The 23,151-nt window shown below is 40.2% G+C and overlaps 2 protein-coding genes across 2 annotated transcripts in view; both read left to right on the top strand.

Annotated features, from left to right (window-relative positions):
* The first annotated feature begins 362 nt into the window (after positions 1–362).
* pgap1 (post-GPI attachment to proteins inositol deacylase 1) lies at positions 363–19,135 on the top strand. The gene is made up of 26 exons (XM_018678647.2): positions 363–639; positions 2,254–2,407; positions 4,246–4,421; positions 5,193–5,364; positions 5,552–5,712; positions 5,935–5,987; positions 6,089–6,155; positions 6,305–6,410; positions 6,698–6,756; positions 7,017–7,100; positions 7,792–7,841; positions 8,100–8,151; positions 8,229–8,306; positions 8,456–8,531; positions 8,610–8,683; positions 8,770–8,821; positions 8,904–8,970; positions 9,084–9,189; positions 9,353–9,391; positions 9,565–9,749; positions 9,958–10,188; positions 10,325–10,460; positions 10,728–10,778; positions 10,999–11,210; positions 12,412–12,516; positions 12,599–19,135. Exons 1-26 carry the CDS (start codon positions 508–510, stop codon positions 12,735–12,737), a joined length of 2,817 nt encoding a protein of 938 aa, XP_018534163.1. The 5' UTR covers positions 363–507; the 3' UTR covers positions 12,738–19,135.
* A 2,284-nt stretch (positions 19,136–21,419) lies between these two features.
* Positions 21,420–23,151, top strand: part of hecw2a (HECT, C2 and WW domain containing E3 ubiquitin protein ligase 2a) — a 36,876-nt gene continuing 35,144 nt past the window's right edge. Inside the window, 1 exon segment of the mRNA XM_018678648.2 lies at positions 21,420–22,011. The gene's annotated coding sequence lies outside the window, so the exon portion shown is untranslated.

Below are 23,151 nucleotides of genomic sequence, written 5' to 3'. Positions count from 1 at the left end.
ATCTTTATGCAGATTAACCATTCTTGATCATAAACTTTCTAAGATCCTTTTTTGTAAGGCATGGCTCATATCAGAGGGGTTCACATACTTTTTCCAGCCTACACTGTGAAAATTTTGCATAAATGAAAATAAATTCTAAGAAAATTACAAATATGTATTTAAATTTAAATAATATGAAAAGTAAAAATGCAATAAATGAAAATCAAAAAGCAAGAAAACAAATCAAACCAAGCAAAAGCAGCTAAACTTAGCAGTTCTTAATATATAATGTGTCACTGGCTGTATTGTTCTCTTATTGGTCCATTTTCTCAGTTCTCTCCTCCCATTGGTCCGAGCATTCTGCCAATCACTATGCTCTGTATAGTATGTAGTTCCTGTTGTGAGATTCAGCCGGTGAGTGTGACAACCTGTATGGTGTCTTCCACCTGCAGGGAGCTTGCAACATGGAAACTGAAACATGGAGGCTGAACACCTGTAATATCTAAAAGCCAGAGCCAGAACTGCACCATGAAACTCGCCGCTGTTGCCTTTTACGGTTTCGCTTTGGGGCTCCTGGCGGTTGGCCTGCGAGAGCTGCTGACTGGCTTCGAGGAGAACAGATGCAGTATGACCTATATGTTTGAATACCCAGAGTACCGGGTGAGTAGAAAGGCTCGTTATTGTACTTGACGCGTCGTGAAATATCCACAAATTAGCTTGTAGTACCGAATTTGTTTCGTCGTTTCCGGCAGCAGCTGAACACGTCTCGCTAAATGGTTCGTTTATTTTGTTTCAACCTGAAAGCACAACATGAAATATCACTGCTAAGCTTTTTTTAAAAGCTATTTCCTGATATCAGACATGCTAACGTTACCTGGCAGAGCCAGTAACGTCAGGTGAAAGGCTGCGTTGCCTTATAACCGGACTAATGCATTTCCTCAGTGGTTTTCTGTTTACATTAAGCTGGCTGGAGGTGTGCGTGTTTGCTGAGGATTCGGATTAGATTAGCCATAATTAGCCGGGTTGTGAATCCATAAATCACATCCTGATCCTCGAATACACTTAGCAGGTCACAGCAGCAGATCAGCTTTACAAGATACGGGCGTGTGTTTGTCACACACACACACACACTACAAGTCTGGTGAAGACTGTGGAAGTTGCTGTTAGATGTTTAGTAAAGGCATGTAGGTCGCCGTCCTCTGCTCTTTATGCTCACTCATGTGTTCATCTGTGGAGCACAGCTGGCGGCTGTGGGCATCAATCTCACTTCACACTGGAGTTTGTGTTTTTTATGTTTTAGTAAATGGGAGGCAGAATAGCCTCATATTTGCCTTGTTTATGTAGCTAATGGACATGGTCTATTGACTGGTTTTAGTGAAGTGTTGGTGCTTGTGATGAATGGGAACACATGAATAAAGAAATTGTTAAGTAATATTCTTTAACGTGCAATACTTAAAGCAAGGTGGGAGAAAACAAACTTGATAGAGCTAGCTATCATCAATACTGCAAACTGGTTGCACCTGTATTATCATATTTGTCAGTTTTTCAACACTAGGGCTGCATCTAATAGCGTAATTGTTCTCATTTTGATTATTTGGTCTAACAAATTTCAGAAAATCCTGAAAACTTTTCATCAGAATTTTTTTTTTTCCTGATCCCAAGGTGACGATTTGTCCAACCAAACAGTTTCAAACCCCCAAATATCCAATTTACAATAATAAAACAGACGGACATAGGTATTAAATCCTCACATTTGAGGGGCTGGAAACAGCACTTTTAGACAAATATTTGCTTTCAAAAGTCATGTCAACAATTCATCACTTATCAAAATTGTTACAGTTATTTTTATGCAGTTGGACTACTTGATCAATCAACTTAGAATCTCTGCTCTAATCAGTATCGCCCAGCCGCAGATGTAGTCTTACACTTGTACAGTATATGTACCACTGCCTGTAACAAAGGTCTGGATATTCCTTGTACTGATGAACAGTCACCTGCACCAGACAATGATCAGGTTTGATGTAATCTGACCTACAAGAGTAATTTTTTGCCATCTTATTACTTCTTACATAAAACCAAAAACTGGTATTTAAGGTAATTGAAGTGAGTTGGACCGCAGCTTAGGGAAGTGTTGTCTGCGAGCCGTACCGTACATGTAGTCCCATTAGGGTGCTTTGTAGTTAAAATGTGTTTACATTAATGAACTGTACATGTTTGAATGTCAGTATGGAACTTCCTAATCTGTGTCTGTGTGGGTGCATGTCTGGTTCACAGCGTGTGGCTCTGCCTCGTCGTATTGCCAGACTGTACCCAGCGTATGGGCTCTACCTGTACGGAGAGGGTCTGTACGCCCAGGAGACCCGAGCGCTCAAACTCACCGGTGCCCCCGTGCTCTTCCTGCCTGGAAATGCTGGCAGTTATAAACAAGGTAAGCGCACAAAGTTCATGGTAGCTACTTGAAGATGTTCTGTGACAGGTCTCAGCACTTGCATTCAAATCTGCAACTAGCAAAAGGAGAAAACAAAAATGCAACACAGCTCCTGTATGGCAAATGCATTCAAATGCGCAGCTGGGAGGAGGTGACTTTTGTTTCCAATGAGTGGATGTACTGAGGTTGTTTGAGGACATTAGGATGGTTCAATGCTTTTTGTTGATTAGTTTCTACCTAACCGGCAAGCAAACTGGATTTTCCTTCACAAATTTACACTCAAGCTTTCAGTCTTTGAAGACAGTGGATGCAGCTGCTTTACACAACACAGATGTCAGGTTTCTACAGTCTGTTTTATGTGTGTGATGTATTAATCTTGAGAAACTGGATTTTGCAACCATTTTGCTACTGTGTTTTTTTTTTTTTTTTTCTTTTTGTTGTTGCTGTTATTGTATGTTTATAGTTAAGTATAATTTGCGAGGATACTCTTGTGGGGAACTTTGAGTGCTGAGTTTTACATGCAGTTTTCTGCTCTGTGTCTGTACACAGATGGGTCTTTGTGTTACATCAGTGATGTCATTTACTCACTGACTTAAATAATAATAATAAATGAAAAATTGGTTTTCACAGGCACAAACCTGCAGTTCCCATGCAGATATATTTATCCATTTTACAGGTTTACAAAGGTTGATTTACAACTAAAAACTTTGGAATTAATTATGAACATCACTTTACAAGTTCAAAATGTTACTGGCCCTAATTTGAGCCCATACTCTGCGTATGCCCACTGGCCTACAAACAAGTTCTGATATATCTTATTCCTCTGTGCCACAGAGCTCCATTGTTGTCCCAAAAAATATTAAAAACCCTCACTGTTGCATTGGGTGACATATACTTCATTACCTCACACATACACATTGTACATGTAATTTATTTTGAGTTAATCCCCCACCCACTGCTCTGTAAATAATAACTAGAGCACTAAATGTGGATTAATCCGAGGCTGAAAATAGCCCCCAACAAATGTACTATTTTCTACTGATTAAGTAATGTTTGATTAAAAACTACAGTGCCCCGCTATTTTAAGAAATTACTAAGCCCTTTTTTTTTTTTTTAATGGAACTGTATATTCATGGTTCAACAAATAGGCATGGGTCACAGTACCACAGATAGGACAGGTAAAGTATTGACAAATGGACTGATGTTACTATTTTTATGGGACACAGAATAAAGCCTGTATCTTTCCCGATGTTATATATACATTTTAAAGCTACTGAAGCTCAGTCTTGATTAATTACACCTGGGATCTTCTGATGAAATTCTCTACCCAGTAACTGGGCAATGCTCTCTATGGCACTGACTTTATTCTGACCACATGTGTGTTCCTCAGCATTTTTTGTCTTTGTCTGTTTTTTCATAGGATTCACAAGTTAACAACAGCTTGATGAAGTACCAGTGTTAGATCTGGGCATTGCTGGTATTTTTCAAGGGTCTAACAGGAATTGCTTGCGTATGTTTAAGAAACTATTTAAACTTTCTTTTTAAGTCACAAATAGCCACCCTGAGGATCTGAAGAAGCTCAGTAGCTGTAGTCAGTAATTCAAAATATTAAAAACTAATAATTTGCGTGTAAGAGTTGTGCATAGATTATAGTAGCTTGTCAATTTGCAAAGGAGCATTAAAGCTGAGCAGATGGTGATTAATTAAGGGTTAGCACTGACCCCAAAGTCCACATCTGAATGACCTCATTCAATTCTTCCACACTTACGCTGTCTGTAAAAACACACAGCCTAATATTATTATTTAACACCACCAAATGTGTTCTTCTCTTCATGAAGCTCGCTCCCTGGGGTCAGTGGCCCTGAGGAAGGCTGAAAACATGGAGGGAGGTCTCCACTTCAACGTGTTCACTGTGGACTTCAATGAGGAGCTGGTGGCCCTTTACGGAGGCAGTTTGCTACGGCAGACGCACTTCCTTCATGAGAGCATTAAGGCCATCCTGAGGCTGTACAAGGTCAGGCCTTAAATATCATCCGCTCGTCAGACAGGGTTACTTACTCTAGCCGGTTATTGCTGCTAGAGTAGTATTTCACTGTGGGGGATACGTATCACACACACATCACATCCTATCACCATCTACATTTACATTTTTAGGCATTTTGTTCATCCTTTTGACTTGCACGTTATACAGTAATATAGAAGTTGACACAGCAACACTAGAAAAAACTAAAAATCCAAAATTGCCAGCATGAAGGAGCGCAATCCAAACACACAGTTAACAGTAAGTACAGTATAGTGTTTTCCAGTGTCCATTAAATATTTATGTCTGCCAGTCTACGGGGAATAGACAAATTATCAGTGTGTTACCTGTGACGTTTGCAGTTCCAAACACTGCTCCAGATGTGGTTTATATTGGGACAAATGCAAACAGTGTTTGCCAGAGGTAAAAGCAGTCTAACAACCAGCACTTTAATGTGATTTTTACAAGAAACATGAGATGGCTAACAGAGCTCTAGTGAGGTTAGCTCTTTCCTGCTCACACTACATGTGTGTTGATCTGCAAAGATCTGCAAAGTCATTTAATTAACTAATGGCAAACATAAAGGACAACATCAAAGAGAAACAGAGGTCACAGACTGAAACTGACAAACAGGCAGTGTTGTTGCATGCAAATACCAAACCTTTCTTTCTTTCTTTCTTTCTTTTTTTTTTTAAAGAAAAACTTTCTGGTAAATGCATAACCCTAGAGCCAACACTCTGCTTTCTCTCTTTCTTGGCTTGCCAGCATCTGAAGACCCCTCCTCAGAGCGTGGTGCTTGTGGGCCACTCCATGGGAGGAGTGGTGGCTCGGGCACTGTTCACTTTGCCCCGCTTCAACACCAAAATGGTCAGCCTCATCATTACTCAGGCCTCTCCCCACCTGGCTCCGGTATTGGCCCTAGACCCGTACCTGCTGGGTAAGAACACCTCTCGTGTAGTCTTAAGTGGTACATTGACACTGTGCGACTTCTGACTTACTGTATGTCCTCATTCAAAGCAAAGACAACAGCTGATCTCACTGACTCCTTAGGAAAACTATATTCAAGACTGAAATGTGGTCTGTTCCTAAATTAGGTAGTGACTCATTTGTATGCATGTATGTAGATTTCTACTCTGCAGTGAGACAGAAGTGGGTGAACCAGGCGAACAAACTCAGAAACATCACAGTCCTGTCTGTTGGGGGTGGTTACCGTGACTACCAAGTCCGCTCTGGTTTAACATCCCTTCCTTGTCCTCCAGGAGACCCCAATAAGTTGTCACTGGTGGTAAGATTTGTTTGTGAATTGGTTAAGTGGTTCTTAGTGTTATGATTGAGCCAGTTTCTACTATAGGAACTTTTTCTGGAACCTTCAAAATAATCCCTTCTTCATGGACGCAATTACAGACAATACTAAAGAAGAAGAAGTTCCTGGGACTATTTTGGTGATTGTGTTTGATCCTGCACTGCTCTATATATGTCTCAGTGTCTTCTTCTTATATTTATCTAGGCAACTGCAGTTCCCAGGACATGGGTGTCCACTGACCACCTCTCCATCGTTTGGTAAAAGATATGGCATTATGTTTTGGCAGATTATGGCCTTTATCCTGACCCATATTTAGATATTATTCAAGTTATTGAATGTGTATGTCTTTTTATACCAGGTGCAAAGAACTGGTTCTTGCTACTGTCAGGGCATTCTTTGACCTCATTGATCCTGAAACCAGACAGGTCAGAACAAACACCATATTAATGAACATTTTTTTAAAATCAGTCTTTCTGTAAAAAAATGTTTCATCAGAGGCTAGTGGAAGTTGTACACCCACCAAATAATCACAGCCTATGAAATGTTTTCATGCTAATCAGCATGTTCTTATTAGTTCACAGAAAACTCGGAGAAGAAAATGGCTGTACTAAACCATCACTTCATTAGACACCCTGTCAGGATATTGGGGGAAAATCAAGACACCTCCATCTCCATCTTAGGTTAGAGAGAGAAACACTACCAACATGAAACTGAAATAAACAGATACATGTATTTTTATTTATGTATTTATTTAGCCCAGTATCCTGTTCATGTTCTTTTAGATGGTCATTGAGCCGTATCTTTGCATGTTTTTCATGGTTTTGTGTTGTATTGTATTTGAAGTTTTCATTAACTTTATGAACCAAAGAAAACTGCAGTTTTGACTGAGTGACATTAAAGAATCACTCATATTTTATTACATTATTCTGTCCTTTCCCTTTGTCTTTGTTTTTTTTTTTTTTTTTAGATTTTCCTGAAGCATGGAGTGAAGTTAACACATTGCGTCTAACTTACAGCACACCAAAGGTACCAAACCTTACACCAAAATAATAGATACATAAAGTGAAAAAAGAATGCTAATTAATAGTTGAGGACTGTAGCCCTTTTACTGAAGCAATTTTTAAAATTTCTTTTTCTCATCTCATACAAATACATGCAGTTATGCAGACTAACATCTAGTCACGTTCAGTCTAGTCACATGATTAATGATGTAAGAAAAGAAAGCCATAATACAGACACAAAAAAATGATTAACCAGTTTTTGTCAATGTTGTCGTCTGTCTTCAGGAGGGGCAGGTAAAATATTTCCTGTTTGCCCTGTCGAGTCGCAGGAAAGCCTACAGCCATTTCTACTGCCGGAGCAACAACCTGGTGAGTTTTCACCACTGTTGTCTTGCTATCCGTTTGATTCTGAGCTACAGTCTTTGCAGTGCTTCATATAGCTAAGCTGGTGATATTCAGACCCCTTCACTTTCTGCATACTTTATGTTGGAGATTTAATTTGAAATGGATAAAACTGCACATCACTCTACAATCTACAAACCAAAATCTCCAAATCACTTATTTTAAGTGTTCAGGCCATTTGCTGTGGCACTCCAAACTGGGGTCAGGGGCATCCTCTTTGCTTCAAATATCCTTGAGATATGTCAAGAAATTAACTGGAGTCCACCTGTGGCAAACAGAATTGACTGGACATCATTCAGAAAGTCACACACTTATGTGTATATAAGGTCCTGTAAGTTGCACCATATGTCAGGACAAAAGCTGAAGTCTAAAGTCTAAAGCTTTCGAGTGTCTTCAAGAGCTCAGTGACTTCAATAATTATGAAATGGAAGAAGTTTGAAATGATCAGAACACTTTCTAGAGTTGGCCATCTAGCTAAACTGAATGAATCGGCCAAGAAAGGCCTTGGTCTGGAACATGACCAAGAACCCAACGGTGACTCTAACAGAGCTTCAGAGGTCCTCTGCAGGGAACCTGCTGTAGGGACGACCATCTCAGCAGAGATGCACTAAATCTCAAAGTAGAATGTGACTCTGATGTAGAGTTGTTGTCCCAACAGGAGATGACCAGCTGGGTGTATGGCTGTGTGCACAAGAGCGGTCCTTCATGGTAAGAATATGATTGTACAATATCCTGCCACTTATATCTTACATCCATCCATCCATTATCTATACCACTTATCCATTAAGGGTCATGGGGTGCTGGAGCCTGTCCCAGCTGACAATTATATCTTAAATCAGTATCTTAATTTTTTTTACGGTCATGATCTCTCTGCTGTTATTATCACTGAGAAAATTTCTTTTGTGGTTATGATGGATGATGTGTGTGTTTCTATTGCAACTCATTCACGTTCCTTGAATTTTCCAGTGTGCATGCTATAGATCTGTCTATGGGAACTGAGCTTCTGCCACCATACAAGGTAATGATCCTGTAGAGACATTGTGCAGTGCAGTCTGAACTGGTACTGGTTGCTTCTAACTGTGTTATCCTCCTCAGGTCCTGATTCTGAGTCTCAGTGACTTGTCCTCCGTTACTCATCTAGTTGTTTCAGCTTCCAACCTCAATGGCAGACAGGTAATTGAAACAAAATGTGAAGTGAGTCAACCAAGTAAATATGGCCTGAAACACATACTCTCAGAAGCAGAAACAGAAGAAGTTGACCTTTGAATCCTCATTAATGTTAATTTATACAAATGACAACACAAACTTTGTCTGTTCCATAGTTTACGGTGGAGTGCGAGTGGCAGAGACAAGAATCTCAGACTCTGTCTGTCCCAGTGCCACATGTCCTGTCCTTCGGTGAGTTGTCTTACTGTTGACGCAGATTCTCTAAGTCAAGAGAGACGCATTTCTTCTCAGTAATTGTTGGTTTTGTAGGTTTGACTCTCAGCGATGTTACCGTGAACTCCTCTGGACTTCTTCACACCATCGAGCTGCAACACTTTAACCAGGTAGCTTTCATTGCTTCATTTAGAACTTGCTAAATTCAGTATCTTTATACTGTGTCACAAAATTTAGAACACCTCTGTGTCTTTAGGTCTATCAGGCTTTCAGAATTAATGTTGCAAGCCAGTGCAAAGTACATAAAGGTAAGTTTGTTTTTTTTATACTTAGGCAGGCACATGTGCACATTATTTAAACTTAATATAATTATTGTATTTCTGTTTGCAGATAGATTGCCCAACGTGTACAGAATAATGGTACCATGGTTTCGAGAGGACTCTCTAACCACAGTTAGGTTGGTTATGTCCGTGTCCGTCTGCCAGGCTGTTGTAACTTTTTGTTGCAGATTTACACGACTTATTCGCTGTTTTGTTATGACTTGTTGTTGTGATGTGATCTGTCTACCAGTGTGCCCTCAGTTACCGAGATCTCAGGGATGCTTCATACAAGTCGACCAGACAACACCTCAGGTGTCCTCCTTCAACTCCACACTGCCCCCAACTGCCAGTATAAGGTACTACTCGTAGTTGCAGGGAAGAAGTGTAGCCTCTGACTTTCACACATATCCGAATGACAATTTATCATGGAAAACATTGTTTTTATCATCATAATTGCCTTATTGTTATTATTATTACTATTATTATTATACTGTTGATTATGTTTACCCTCTGGTTCAGGTGTCGATAAGGACTTCATTACCCAGGGTGCTGGGACAGGTACAACTCAATTGTGTTTGTTTAGGCAATATACCAGATGTATGTTAACAATGTCACAACACTTTAAATCATTGCTGCTCAAACACTTTAAACCAACCAAAAATGGCAGCTACATACATTTATAACAAACAGTGATAAAGCCCAGCTCTGATCTGCTCTCTCTTATCTGACAGATACTAAGGTTCTGTGGTCCAATGGTGCCAGTGTACACAGCTGTAACTCTCCTCTTGGCCTGTGGGGGGCAGCTATCCACCATCCTGAAGTCTAGGCGAGCTGCAGGCATGAGCCAGGTGGTGGGCAAAGGCCTGCAGCCTCATAAAGTCAACCTACCTGTTTATATTCTGCACGTCTTACTTAGGTAGGCATTGGAAGTCTACTGCTAAAATTGAGTGTGAAAGTTTATTCTTCATCTTGAAAACAGAAGGTCGACACCCCTTACCAGCTTTTTCTAGAGCTTTCAGTCGCATCCCACAGCCCTCTGGCTTTAATAGAGACATTATATGATATTACCTGAATAGTCTCATATGTGTTTTCTTGCTAATCCTTCTGTTCCTCCCTCCTCTCAGCTGTAGCTGGTTTCAAGAAGTCTGGTCCACTCTTTGCCTCCCCTCTATGGATGCCCTCCCCCCAACCTTCCCTGATGTGACGTTTCATGAAGGCGTGGTACCAGTTGAAGAATGGCCCCACCTCCTGTCCCCTCTGCTTTACATTTTGGGGGCAGCTGTGGCATACTGGGGGAGCACACTGCTCTGTCTCATTATACGACTGATCTCATTAATATTAGCTCCGCTACACAGGTATGGTTGGACATTTAAATATTGAGGTATGTGTTTTAAAACTGTAATTGGATGGTCTTCAGGCTGAATGATATATTAGCACTATTCTTAAATGGCATCCATTCTTTTTTAAATATCTTTTGCTTTTCATCTGCAGACCATCTGTCTCTAGAGACTGTGGCACCCTGCGTCTGCGGACCCAGCTCCTCATCGCTCTCTCTCTGACTGTTGTGGGCGGGACATCCTGTGGAGCATTGTCAATCTTTGCTGCCTTTCTGCTCCACCTTTATAGGGTGAGTCTCAAGACATGATGGAAAAAAGGTCTTTATCTGTGATTTTTTGCAGAGTAGTATCAGTAATTAAACCAGTAAATACAGTATTGAATCTGTTTATTCCTTGTTATCTGAAGATTCTCAATAGACAAAGCATGTGCTAACTGTCAGTAGTTTTAAAGCACTCATTAAATGGCCTTTGTTACACAATTCACCCATTAAAATACTGCAAGCAAATAATTTCTGCTGGTTATGTTCCTTGCTCTCCTTTTTACGTTGCATCCTCAGGTACTAAGGCTACAGATGACAGAGAGGTCTCTGAGCCATATGCTGAATCTGGTAAGATGTACAATTTGAAGTGTTTTTGTTGTAGTCACATCACCAGCAATCTGATAAACCTGAGCGCCTGAGGGTTACATGAGCTATGATGGTATTATGGATGCTGGTGGTGTAAATGCAGAGCCAGGGCTCAGAATCTTGTAGAATATTTTTCACAAAACATTTTTATCCTTCTTGAATCAAACCTGGAAATCTTTCAATTCTTCCACAATTATTCTAGGCACCTCGGAAGCACAAAGAAGTTGAGAATGGCACAGTCGATGCTGAGTGCATAAACAAGTCTAAAGAATGTAATGGCGCCCCCCTGCTGTCTGAGTGTGCTCTGCAGGAGGTGAGGGATGACCTACAGCTCCATCTCTGCCTATCAGCACTCTTCACGCTACCAGTCATGCTCAGTGCACCCTCACTCATCCACTGGATCCGCAACCTGAGGTAACCGTATTAAAGGGGACCTGTTTTGCTCATTATCCAGCTTTTTTAATTCCCAGACTCCACTACAGTAGCTTTGCATGGCACAGTTCAAAAAAAATCTGTATTTATCTTGTACTAGCCCTTTATGCAGCACCTCAGTTCAGCCTCTGAAACAGGTTTTAGGTCCCAGTGAACCCACTCTGGTCTGACTGGTCAGCTTCCAGAAGCTTCCTCTGTACAGCAATGTAAACAAGCTATAGTGACCCAGTGCTCATGAGCAAATGAAATATGGAATATGTCACAAGTTGACATCATCTTGGCCTGAAGTTACATTAAAACATTGGAACCTCGTGTTCAGAGCAGTCTGAAGTGGGTGCTATTTGCTCACAGGGGATACATCTGTCTATGTTTATGTCATCATTTGTATACATACATATATGTGTGTGTGTGTGTGTATGTATATGAATATGTGTGAGTGACTGTAAAAATATATATATTTATATATATAATATACACAAAATGAAAAGCATGCAAAATGACATGAATGTTGCATGTGAAAATGTGTCAGCGGTGGAAAAAGAACCTTTCCTGTGCCTTTCAGCAAGAAACTAAAGCCTGTTTATATTAGAGAGTGCATTAATTATTACCTCATATGTAACACATAATTAGTACCACATATTTGTTTATAAATGCTAACCACGTCAAAAGCAGAACAGCCACAGCAGTCAGTTCAGTACTTGGTTCATCAGGACCACTTATGTCGCTTGCAATTCCCAGTTAGACTTCCTGAGGTGTACCCATTATCCCACATCCCATATTTTATGTACGCATCTCCACGAATGCATCCTTAACATGTTTGTAAATACAGCTGTCGAGTCTTTATTTGCAGCAGGCGTGCTCATGTGTCGCTAAACTTTGTGGAACAGAGCTGATTCCTGTCACTCCTATCAAGCAGAGTGCCATCGCTGTTACTAATTATTGCATTTGTTTCATATTTACTCAATAGTTATTTGCATAAAATACCTGGTGGAATGGCTGGAATCAGTTTCACTATATTAAGATTATCTCTTCAGTATTGTTTTATCTCAAAATGGCAAATTCATGGCAAAATGAATCAAGTATGTTGTCAAATTAGTGTTCAATACAACGATGAGGTGATAAACAAAATGAATGGCATAAGGAATGTGTACCTTTCTTTAAACTACATTGTGTTCTTCCACAGATATTCCACCCAGTTAGATCCTGACCCTTGTTGGCCACACATTGTGCCTCTACTTATTGTGTACATGCTGCTTATTAACTGCAACACTTTAAAACTCTGCAACAGGTAGGCTCACTCTATCACCATTCTTTGTGAGCTTTGTCATCCCCAAACAACTGAACATGAACTTTTTCTTGGTCTTTTTCAGTAAACTCCTGCCTCTGACTTCCTGCCTCCCTCTCCCCTTGGCCATCACCATGGTGACCTTCTCTCCACTTCACCTCTACAGAGTCACATACTTCCTGTTGGCGACGCTTATCCCTCTGGCCTTGTGTTGTCTGCTCTGACGGTATCTGGCTGGTTTCAGTCTTCATCTCCACCATAACAAGCCTTTCTCTAAGTTACAGCCTGACTCACTGAAGCTGGTTGAGACTGATTTGTTCCGAAAAGACTTGCTTTATCAAACTGCCATGGAGCAGAGCCATAGACATACATAGCTTGGGGAACTGTCTACTCAATGTTAGCACTAAAGGCTCCATGGCAATTACACTACGTTTTCAAATGAGAGGATGTAAAGGCCTTGGAACGTTTGGTGCAAATATGGCTCTGTTGAATTGACCTGAAACCAAGTTTGCCTTACTCTGTATATCTATAGCTCTGCCTTCAAGGAGCAAGAACTCCGCAACCAGTGAAGCTACTGATACTAGAGATTCTCAACAGGGTGTTACTGTTGTTAAATGTGTTATTTTTATTTTTGTTGTTTCTAGTGTCTGTAGTGGGATTGCTCACTGTGGTCACTATGCTGTAAACTCTCACACTGCCTACTGCTTAGCAATGACTTACAGTTGTATGTACCTGTTACATATTGACTGTTGTAGCACCGCCACAGAGCCAGTGGCTGTGTCATACATTCATTCCATAAGAAAAATCCAAAGTAGTCATGTTTACATTCTCCCTTAATTATTTTTTGATACACAACAACAACAACAACAACAACAGCAATGGAAGCAAAATTGAGGAAAAGGAAGGCTTGAGTACATGTGCAGGTTCCAATGTGTCTCCCATTAATCAATATTATGATCTACTGCATGTTCTCTACAAGACAGTAGTGTAGCTAATTTTTATGAGTGCAGTCACACAGAGAGGTATTCATTTTGGGGTGGCACATAAATCTGCATCTTGTTTAGTTTATTACAGTCACTCACACTTTCATTTACTTACTGTGGGCAATAGTGACTGTTAAAAGGCTTGGGGCTTATCTAAAAGAAGTAAATAATAGTCTCATAGGCAGAAATAATGGTGTCACATTTCCTATTTGAGAGAATGAGCTAAATGAGCCAAAAATCCTCACAAGTGTTGTGCATGGGTAAAGGCCTTGTGTCACCATTAACCAATCAGAACTAGCCCATCTCAGCCCTCCATGTTTACCTGTTTTCTTGATAGATTCAAGATAATGTTCATTTTCACAACACTAATTTCCTCAGTACGCTTATAAACTCATGCCCTGCTCTGAGTTTCTCTTTTTAGCAGAAATACTATTCTCACTCCTAATTTTCTGTTCTCAGTCAGTGAAACTCAAAATGTCACAGATGATTCAAATTAAAAGCTTCCCAGTGGGTCATAATCCTCCCTTTTTCCTAGTAGGTTTTTGATATGAAATATCAGCGCGGGAAGTGTTTGGTTTCATTGACTGTAGCTTAACGTTGGTTGAGAAAACAGCAAAGTAGAAACAGATTTATCAGTGAATGAAAATAATATTTCTGATTTTTTTGAAAAAGAAACTTAGTAGCACTGATAGAATTCGCACTGTTGGACTGTCTATTATGTTGAACAAGCCAATCCAAGCACTGCTAAAACCTGTCCCCAGTGGTGCCATGGCAGTGCTGCACAGAAAAACTTCCCTGAAAGCAGTGCTGGATGGCACAGTCATTTGCTCCACTACTGCTTTAATATCATCAAACAATACTTGCATCAGTAATTAATCTGAGCTGATCCAGTAACCGTGTAAATCTGCGACCTCTCTGATAGCTGCTGAAATGCCAAATTAAAAAAGCACCTCCGAACGTGGTCGAGCATTTTTAACCCAGTGACTTTGAAGAACAAGCTAACTAGGTGCTGCTCATCTCTCATTACTTACTTACTGCTTACTGTTACTGCTCATTCAGTTAACAGCCAGCAAAAGTAGTCACCTGTCACACAACAACAAGCAGCTGTGGTTTACAGCCTATAATCTTATTCACCTTGTATGTGGTGATGTGATACATGAGCAAGCTCTGTTGTGTCCTCTGGGAGACCTGTAATTTATGGGACTCCTGGTGTCAACTAATATCGGTATATCATGCGTATAATTCTAAACATTACATGTACTGGAGTGATGTAGACACATTGTGTACATACAATGTTGATCATTTTTTCAAGAGTTACTGCTTTATATCGCACTGGGTCACAGTGGATGTGATTAAGATGACCAAAAGAAAACCCTGCAATATTGAACTGAAAACAATTTTCTACAGTTTAATCTGAATTAAGTATAAAATATAAAAGCGGTTTTTGTAGTTGATGTTTTTATTTAGCATTAAAGTAATAAGTAAAGTATATATATTCATGTCACAAAATCCCAATTGCATCCAATGGGAGTCTGTGTTACAATACAACAATACAGCATAAAGACTTTCAAAGGGAGGTGAATACTTCATAGACACCACTGTAACATTTGATGAAGCAACCTCCATGTCACAAGCCTACTCCAGTCTGTCTCTGTGCCAATTTGGCAGTAATGCACAAGTGCTGACAGGTTAAATGTGATTACACGAAAAGTTCATGAGGTGATTGTGACATAATTATGCTAAACAGATAAATTAGCATCTGGGGACGGGACAAATCATGAATATTCAGTTTTTACGTAATAGGTATAGTCACATGCTTAACCTATAGACAAAGCTTGTCTCAGGTTCATAATGACTGTCATTACTTGTGGTCGTTGGTATTTTTATACAGTGCAGCAGAGGGTGTTATGTTGTTCTTGGTGAAGCTTTAGTCTAGCAAGTTTTAAAAAGCAGGGTGCTCACTTTCTCTTTACTTTTACTAAGCCTTGGATTTCTGTTCAGTGGAAGATTAAGGGGTGTCTGATCAGTATTGCAGCTGATTGACATGCCTCAAATAACAAAATTATTCAATAGTTTAAATGGATTTTCCTGTGTGCGTCCACAGTGTTGGGGTTAATAAGCACATTGTCTTCTATTTCATAGATATGGTGTATTAAGGTACGGTTAGCTATCCTAGTGGAAGATGAACAGGTGAATATTCATGACTGAGGAGTCACCACCACCTTTTGTCCTTTCAAACCAATTTAATTAATCTAAAACCGATGACAAAACTGCTGGTCAGTGTGTTCTTTCGCAAACTGAAGTCAACCACACCCAGAGCAGTATAACAAGTCTTGAAGTAAAAACAACAAAAATTTTGTGACCATTTGAATGTTTTTGTTTTTTTTTTTTTTACTGTATCAGAACACATGGATTTCTTAACCTTTAAGAGCGTCTTAGAAGACAAGGCTGGGATTGTTGTTATATTTTTCTTACTGTCCTGCTACAAAATCCATGAAAAGACCCAAATGAGCAATATATAAGTTACTCTCTAACTTCTCTACTCTGGCTCTCAGCCCCAAAACAACTATTTTCTACTGAAAATGTAAATCTTTAAAACACTGTTAACAAATATATAGTGTTATTTTCAGTAATTTCCTGAATCAGCTGGGCACTGTAGTTTTTAGCAAACCTTACTCAGACAAGAGTAAATAGTGCATTTTTGGGGGACTATTTTCAGCTGCAAATTAATATATATTCGGTGACCTAGTGAGTATTTCCAGCAGCAGTGAGTCAAAATAAACTACAGTGTGTGTTTGTGGTAATGGAGTAAAGAGGAGGTAAAAGGCTTTGATACACACACAATACTTGATATTTGGATCAATTCATTGTTGGTTTTGATCTATGTTGGTTTGCTGACAGAAAGAAAACATAGAATATCACAAAACTTATCCTTTGATGAAAGGTGTAAGAAGAGGACGTAATTGATATCATGAACGTTTTGGATTTAAATGGAATGAACTAGATGGGGAATTCTGTCACCACAATTCAAACCATTATGCATATTGTTGCAATGAAAAGTGTTTCCTGTGTGGTGGAGTGTGGTGTGTGTTTTGAGTGTGATGTGTTGTTATGACATATAGGCCTGACATTTTCTTTGCCTTTTGAATTCAGTTTTTGTTGCCAATGACTTTTTAAGCCAGTGAACTGTTGCACTCAGTAGGATTCTCATTGGCCATTATAGTTCAATGGATGAATTTCATTAATATATGTAACATATTAAATCTTCAAGGATGATTTTGACGTAAAAACTAATGACTAGTGATTGATAAGTAGATGTTCTGACATCATGATTTTTTGACCAGACAATAGAAAAAAATACTAAAACATCAAGTTTTTGTCTCTCATCTAAAAGTTTTTTTTTATTTATTTTTTTTTTTTACTTTATGTGTGTTCAAACTGTGTCTTACTATTAGTGCTTTGTCTCACATCTTCTTGCTGTTGCTCACACACACACCCCATGCCAGTGGAGCAGCTGCTGTGCCTTTCTGCTTTCTCATTTATGCAGCAGTGTGTCTCTTTCATGCCTGCCTGTCAGTTTAACACCATTCAGTTCTCTGCAGCAGTGTTCTGGCTAAACGATAAAGGCCTACGTGAATGTAAATGTACTTCACCGTTTCTATGTGAATGTGTTGATTCACAAAAAACCTCAACACAGTAGTGCGATTTTAGATTTTGTGTGACTTTATAATCACTACATACTAAAGATAAGTTCATTAAGAACCACTCACGCTTGCCCCTTAGGCAAGTATACAATCATACATCAACACGCTTTGCAAAGACACCACAGTGGTTCCCAATGTGAATGTACCTGCACTGAATGTCTCTACGTGTGTTTGAATTTATACAGTACTAGTGGTGATCAGCTTTTCTGTGCACTTGTCTGTTTAGTGCAGTTTTAGTGCTTTGAGATGCACATTGTCTGCCTCGTCGTGAATTGGTGGCATACACTACTTTGTAGAACAAATTAGTAGAGATGAGAATTATGTTTTATATAAATATAATTGTGATTTATATCGGTGTTCACTGTGATGTCGTTCCTGATATTCAGACACACGCTCGGGGGTACTCCTCCCAAACTGAAAAATCAATATCAAAATTGATCGTTTTCTCACACAAACAGATGTTTTTGAATATTAGGCATTTAATAATCAACCCTATATACTGCCTTTCTGAAACCAGTTAAACAGACTGTGCTCCTGTTGCTCTCTTGTTATAGTGCAGCTGTGATACATGTGACATGTCTAACATACTTTTAATTTGATAAATTGGCACCATTATTATCATCAAATCTCAACTCAGTCTTGCTTTAAACTGACAACTAAATCATAGATTTCAGAACCCTCCAGTTTTCTGAAGCAAAAGATTTTAGTCTGAAGTGTCTGTCATGGTGTCTTTACTTTTTTTTAATCAAAAATGACTTGGGCAGTTAAGTGTCAGTGACAGTTTTGTAACATCTTAAATCTCAGTCAATAAATAGATTTTTTTTAACTTAAAGAATTAAGATCTTTTTGTCTTGTAATGATTCTTTATTGATAGTGATACCTCCATTTTTGGTATCTTTTTCTCTTTTTTTTTAATCTATTTTTCAGGTATGCAGCACATACAGTAGGATCCCAATAAACCATCAAATATCCTGTTGACAGATGTCTGTCTAAATCCACAATTTTTATCGTAATGCGATTTCTCTCTTCGTTAGCTTGCTTTTTTGTTTCACAAGCTATTTAGCATTTGAATCAAAGCACACTAAGAAAAATGCGTCATGTTTTCCACTCACTTGCATTGTTGACTATAAAAATGTCCATTCTGCAAATGCTGTGCAGCTGCCAAAAACTTGAACTGCTTTTTTTGAATAATGATCCATGGTAACAAAGACCAGACTCTTAGTTCAGCTTGCTGAAAGAAGTAGTTCACCTCAGTCAAACCAAGTTTATTCCAGTGTTGAATTAGCAAGTCATAAACAACTTGCATTGAGGTAAGGTGACAATGTAGTGCAATACTACAGCATCAGACATGGAAATACTGAACTCTGAAACTATAAAAATCAGTAACAAAGCTGGTCATTGTAAAAATTTTATCACCACCTTCATGTTAGCAGTGTTAATAATTTTGCTCGCTATCATTTTCCTTACCATGTAATGACAAAGGTTTCACAGTGTTTATCTGTTAATATAAAAGTAAACATCATACTAAATGTTACTACTGTCTGTAAGTGCTTTAAAGTCTGGTAACCCTATCAATTTATTTTATTTTGCTTCTGCCTTGAGTGACTTTAAAACATGTAACCTCTTGCTAGCTGGTCTTTGTTGTGCAGAACTAGTTAGTCCTCTGACATTTGCTAATTAGGTAATTGGGTAATTAGGTGCAAGAAATGAAGACACAGTCCCTATCACATCTTAGGGATAGGTCTTTTAATTTATAATTTCTTGTGATGCTCTAGTGTGGAAGAGTCTTTAATCCTCAGGTTTAAGCATTGAGTCAAAATTGATTGCTTTGATGTTTTTGTATTTCTCACATTTTTATCTGATGTCATTGTAAATGGGCAAACTGTGCAATTTTGGCACCATTGTTGTTGCAATAAAACAGAGGGAAAAAATGTAGTCTTTTTATTATTAGAGACATGTTATTGCTATGAGCATGACAGTATTACACTTCAGAAGACATGCACACCCTCTGTTTTCATGAGGGACCTCTGGTCAGGTTGAAGGTAGATAGAGCTTCAGTTGGGAATCATGTGATGTCATCAAATTAACATATAAGCTACCAATTAGAAAAATAAGCTTTTTTTTCAAAGGTGCACTTAGCATTAACACTTAAAGTAAATTGTCATAGCCCTCTGGAAAAGTCATTTCCATGTGTTCCCCAGTTCTATACATGTGCTCTCCCAGCTGGTCCTGTTCCCCACGGTCTATAGCGCATAATGGGAACCTGAAAAAGATGTTCCCCAGCTCTGTATTTGCTATCATGGAAACCCATCAAAAGTGTTTTTTGTTCCCCAGCACTGCCATATGGCACTAATTAACACAATTAAGGGAACTTTAAAAATTGGGCTAGGAATTACGTTTGTTGGTTTTATATTTTTCATATAGACTACTATAGCTATTTTTAAGCTTTCCTCCAACAAAGGTAATGTTTATGAAATATTTTATCTTGAAACGGGTCATACTTGATCCCGACCACAACGGAAGGGTTAACGTTTGTTCACAGAATATGGCGTTAAGGAACACAGGACCCTGGGAATGCTGACACGCTCTCCCACTTGGGGAACAGGAGGTCTTGCTAACTTCTTTGCTATGAGGTTTTATCCAGGGACCCTAAACCAGGGCTAAAAGGTAAGAAAATAGGATGTATGTTCAACAACGTATGTCAGTTAGCTGTTTGGTAATACATAATTCCTTACTGTTTATTTGCTTTGTTGTCAGTGTCTTGGTGGTCATGTTCCGTGCAACTGTTAGAGGGAGTTAATGGCAGTTTATTTAGGGATGGTGTTAGATTCCAACGCTCGGGAGTGCATTCTGTGGGAGGTGAAGACTGTTTCCCCGTCGATAGCTTTCCCCTTCACCTGAACCTATAATCTTCCTAACCCTAACCAGTCGTGTCCTTTGATGCTTAACCTAACCCCAACCTTACCATATACAGCTATCTCTGTCTACCGCCAAGCCAATTGAGGCTGGACCCTCCATCGCATCCCAGCCCCGTCCGCACCAACTACTCAGTCGGCGTTCTAAGCATCATTTCCCTGCTGTTTGAATACATTTCGGAGTGCTGCTGCACCTCTGCTGACCGGCCACCAGGGGGGCTGCCAACCCTTTACTGAGTCTACAGCCTGGAACAGTAAGAAAGTGTGAAGTACAACACAACCGAACGGATGTATTTGTGCACTTTCCTTGTGGCAGCTTTTTTTTGTTGTTATTTGTTTGTTTTTTATTTTTACACCGGTAGCTCGTTTCACACAGGTGGGAGGTGCTGAATAGGAAACTCCAGGGGTCTTGATTTGGCGGAATTGCTGTGAGGCTGATAGGCCTCGATTGAAAACCACCATCATTACTGCTGTATAGTCTATGTATTGTTTACAGACATGTCCATTCACCTGCATATATCTACTTGGGGTGGTAATGTTGGTGAAATATTCACATACTATGAGTAAAAGTAAACATAAATTACTCAGCATTTTACCTCTGTAAAATAAGTATCTCCAAAGTAGTCACTATGCAGAATGAACCAATTCAAAGTGATATGTTAATTTGTGGGGTATATTACATCAGTGGATTGTTCTATTTGATGCATTTTTAATGCTGTAGTTGATCCTGATGGAGCTATTTTAACCACCTTGTGCACAGATGAGGAGTAAAGGTTATCATTTTGATTCATCTGTTCAGCCTATATAAAATGCTTTAGCTGTCAAATTAATAAAGTACAAAGAACTATTTTCCACTGAAACTGGAGTAGATTAGAAGTATAAAGTGGCATTTTAAAAAAACAGAACTTAAATACAAGTAGGTCTACCTCAAAATTGCACTTCAGTGCAGTCTTTGCTTGTGCACTCACTGGATGTGTGCAGTGTAATTGTTCTACAGGTTCTACAGTTTCTCCTACGGGACGTGTCTTGAGTCACCGCCCACTCTGGCATTTTCCCACATTAATATGCGGTGTGTGTTTATATATGTTATCAACAGAAAGAAAACCACAACTAGGATCTGGATAAATCACTCCGCCCACCCCCCAGCCCCCCAGCAAGGAGAGTCACTCCACTGCAAATTACCAAACATTACGCCATCCTCCGGTAAGCTACGGTTTTGTTTTTTTTTTTTTTGTTTGTTTTATTTTCTTTTGGACTGACAGCGGTTGCATGCTCTGTGCCAGTGTCAGATTTTGTGCATCTGCCGGGACTGGTGGGAGGACGTCGGCACTTGACTGCAGCACATTGCGATGCAGAGGTGAGGTGAGGAGGGTGGTGGTGGTGGCGGTGGTGGTGGGGGTGGGAGGAATAAGGATGCGATGCATGTATGAGCTGCACGCCTGAAGCCCACAGCAGCAGCAGCAGCAGGCAGAAGCCAGCAGGAGCAGCCAGCCAGCCGCCTCCTGTGCGGACAGAGTGCAGGGAGGTGGCGTCGGGAGTTCATGCGCACACCTCTGGACGCCGCTGCCGAGGAGGGCCGTGGTGTCTCTGCAGCGCCGCAGCTTTTTCTAGAGGAATACCGTCTCCATACGTGACTCCGAGCCCGAAGCTGCCCTGGCTTGGGATCTGAGCGGGAGGGAGGGAGGAAGGGAAGAAGAAGGAGGAGGAGAAGAGAGGAGTGTGTGTGTGTGTGGGGGGGGGCCCTAGCGCGGCACCCCGCCCGTCTCGCCTCATTTGGACTGCAGGGATAACGACCCTACACCGTGATATCCCCGCGCAGAAACCACTGAGCAGGTGTTCGGCGCCGTCATCACCAGTACCACCGGTTTTCCTCCATCCCGCACCTCTGCGCCAAAGGTAAGCTTCCGCCACACTGCGTGCGCTGTCAGGAACGGAGGGACCGTGTAGGTGTTCATGGCTTCCAGTGTTGATGGTGATAATGATGATGATGATGATGATGATGATGATGCTCAAAACGGCGGAATGTGTCATTAAAACAACCGCAGCGTCGACTTATGCTTATCGTGTTCTGCTTGTGTTGTAGTTATGTCCTGAAGGGGGATAATTGATCGATTGATCGATGTATGCGCCTTGTGAAAGAGATGCTTAAAAAGAAAATGACGTAGGGAATTCCCACAGTAATCCAATAGCGAGCGATGACACCTGCACATTCCGCCAGTGCGGTCCCTATATGGCCTGCTCAGTCATGTGCGCCAAGCGTCCGTGCGCGGGCCTCGGCAGCGCACAGATTGATTTGAAATGATTAAACTTGGAGACAAACTGTTATGTAACGTGATTTTTTTTTTTTTTTTTCCTGACGTGATTTCGCCATAAGCGGGGGTTACCTTCACGTCTCTTTTGCTCCGAGGTGCCCAGTGGTCAAGAAAGTAGCCATGTGTTTACAATCATATGAGCGCTCATTACATAGCGTCTATCTATAATAAAAGAATGTTGTCGTCATCATCCAATCATGTTGGCCTGCAGCGCATTTGCTAAATTCCCTTTTTGAGATATTCCAGTGCACAAATTGCTTATTACCCCCCCTTTACTGTGATCTGCTTTCAAGGTAGGTTTTGGTTTAAATCTGCAAAATTGCAAACGTGCACAGCTTCTCAAAAATTTGATACCTGAAGCAAATCCCTTGTCTGAGATGAACTGGAACAGGCAGAGATACAGTTTTGTTTTATTGTGCCTTTTCAGATCATCACAAAAAAACACACACACACACACACACACACACACTTCTTCACTTGACAGAGTTTGACAAGGGGGTAACCAGCGAATGTTTAGTTTTGAGGCCGTCCAGGTTGTGCACAGAGCCCACTGTTTCAGTCTCTGATGTGTCTGATACTCGATGAGTAAATATACGTGAGGAAGTTTTTTGGGGTTGTGGATGAAGGGATAGAGGGTGAGAGGAAAGTTAGTGAATATGAAATGCATTCTTGTGCAGAGTCCACGAACTGGCTGTACACAGACCTTCCATTACACACAGCTACA

This window comes from Lates calcarifer, linkage group LG1 (genome assembly GCF_001640805.2).
Source record: "Lates calcarifer isolate ASB-BC8 linkage group LG1, TLL_Latcal_v3, whole genome shotgun sequence".
Lineage (NCBI taxonomy): Eukaryota > Metazoa > Chordata > Actinopteri > Centropomidae > Lates > Lates calcarifer.
The sequence above is the reverse complement of the archived record's forward strand: the minus strand, read 5'-3'. Positions and strand labels throughout refer to the sequence as shown.

Bases quoted from the DNA above. Each gene is read 5' to 3' on its own strand.
- pgap1 (XM_018678647.2), top strand. From the start codon at position 508: ATGAAACTCGCCGCTGTTGCCTTTTACGGTTTCGCTTTGGGGCTCCTG. The intron at 9,190-9,352 runs GTACTACTCGTA...CCTCTGGTTCAG, and splicing joins CCCCCAACTGCCAGTATAAG to GTGTCGATAAGGACTTCATT. The intron at 10,779-10,998 runs GTAAGATGTACA...CAATTATTCTAG, and splicing joins TGAGCCATATGCTGAATCTG to GCACCTCGGAAGCACAAAGA.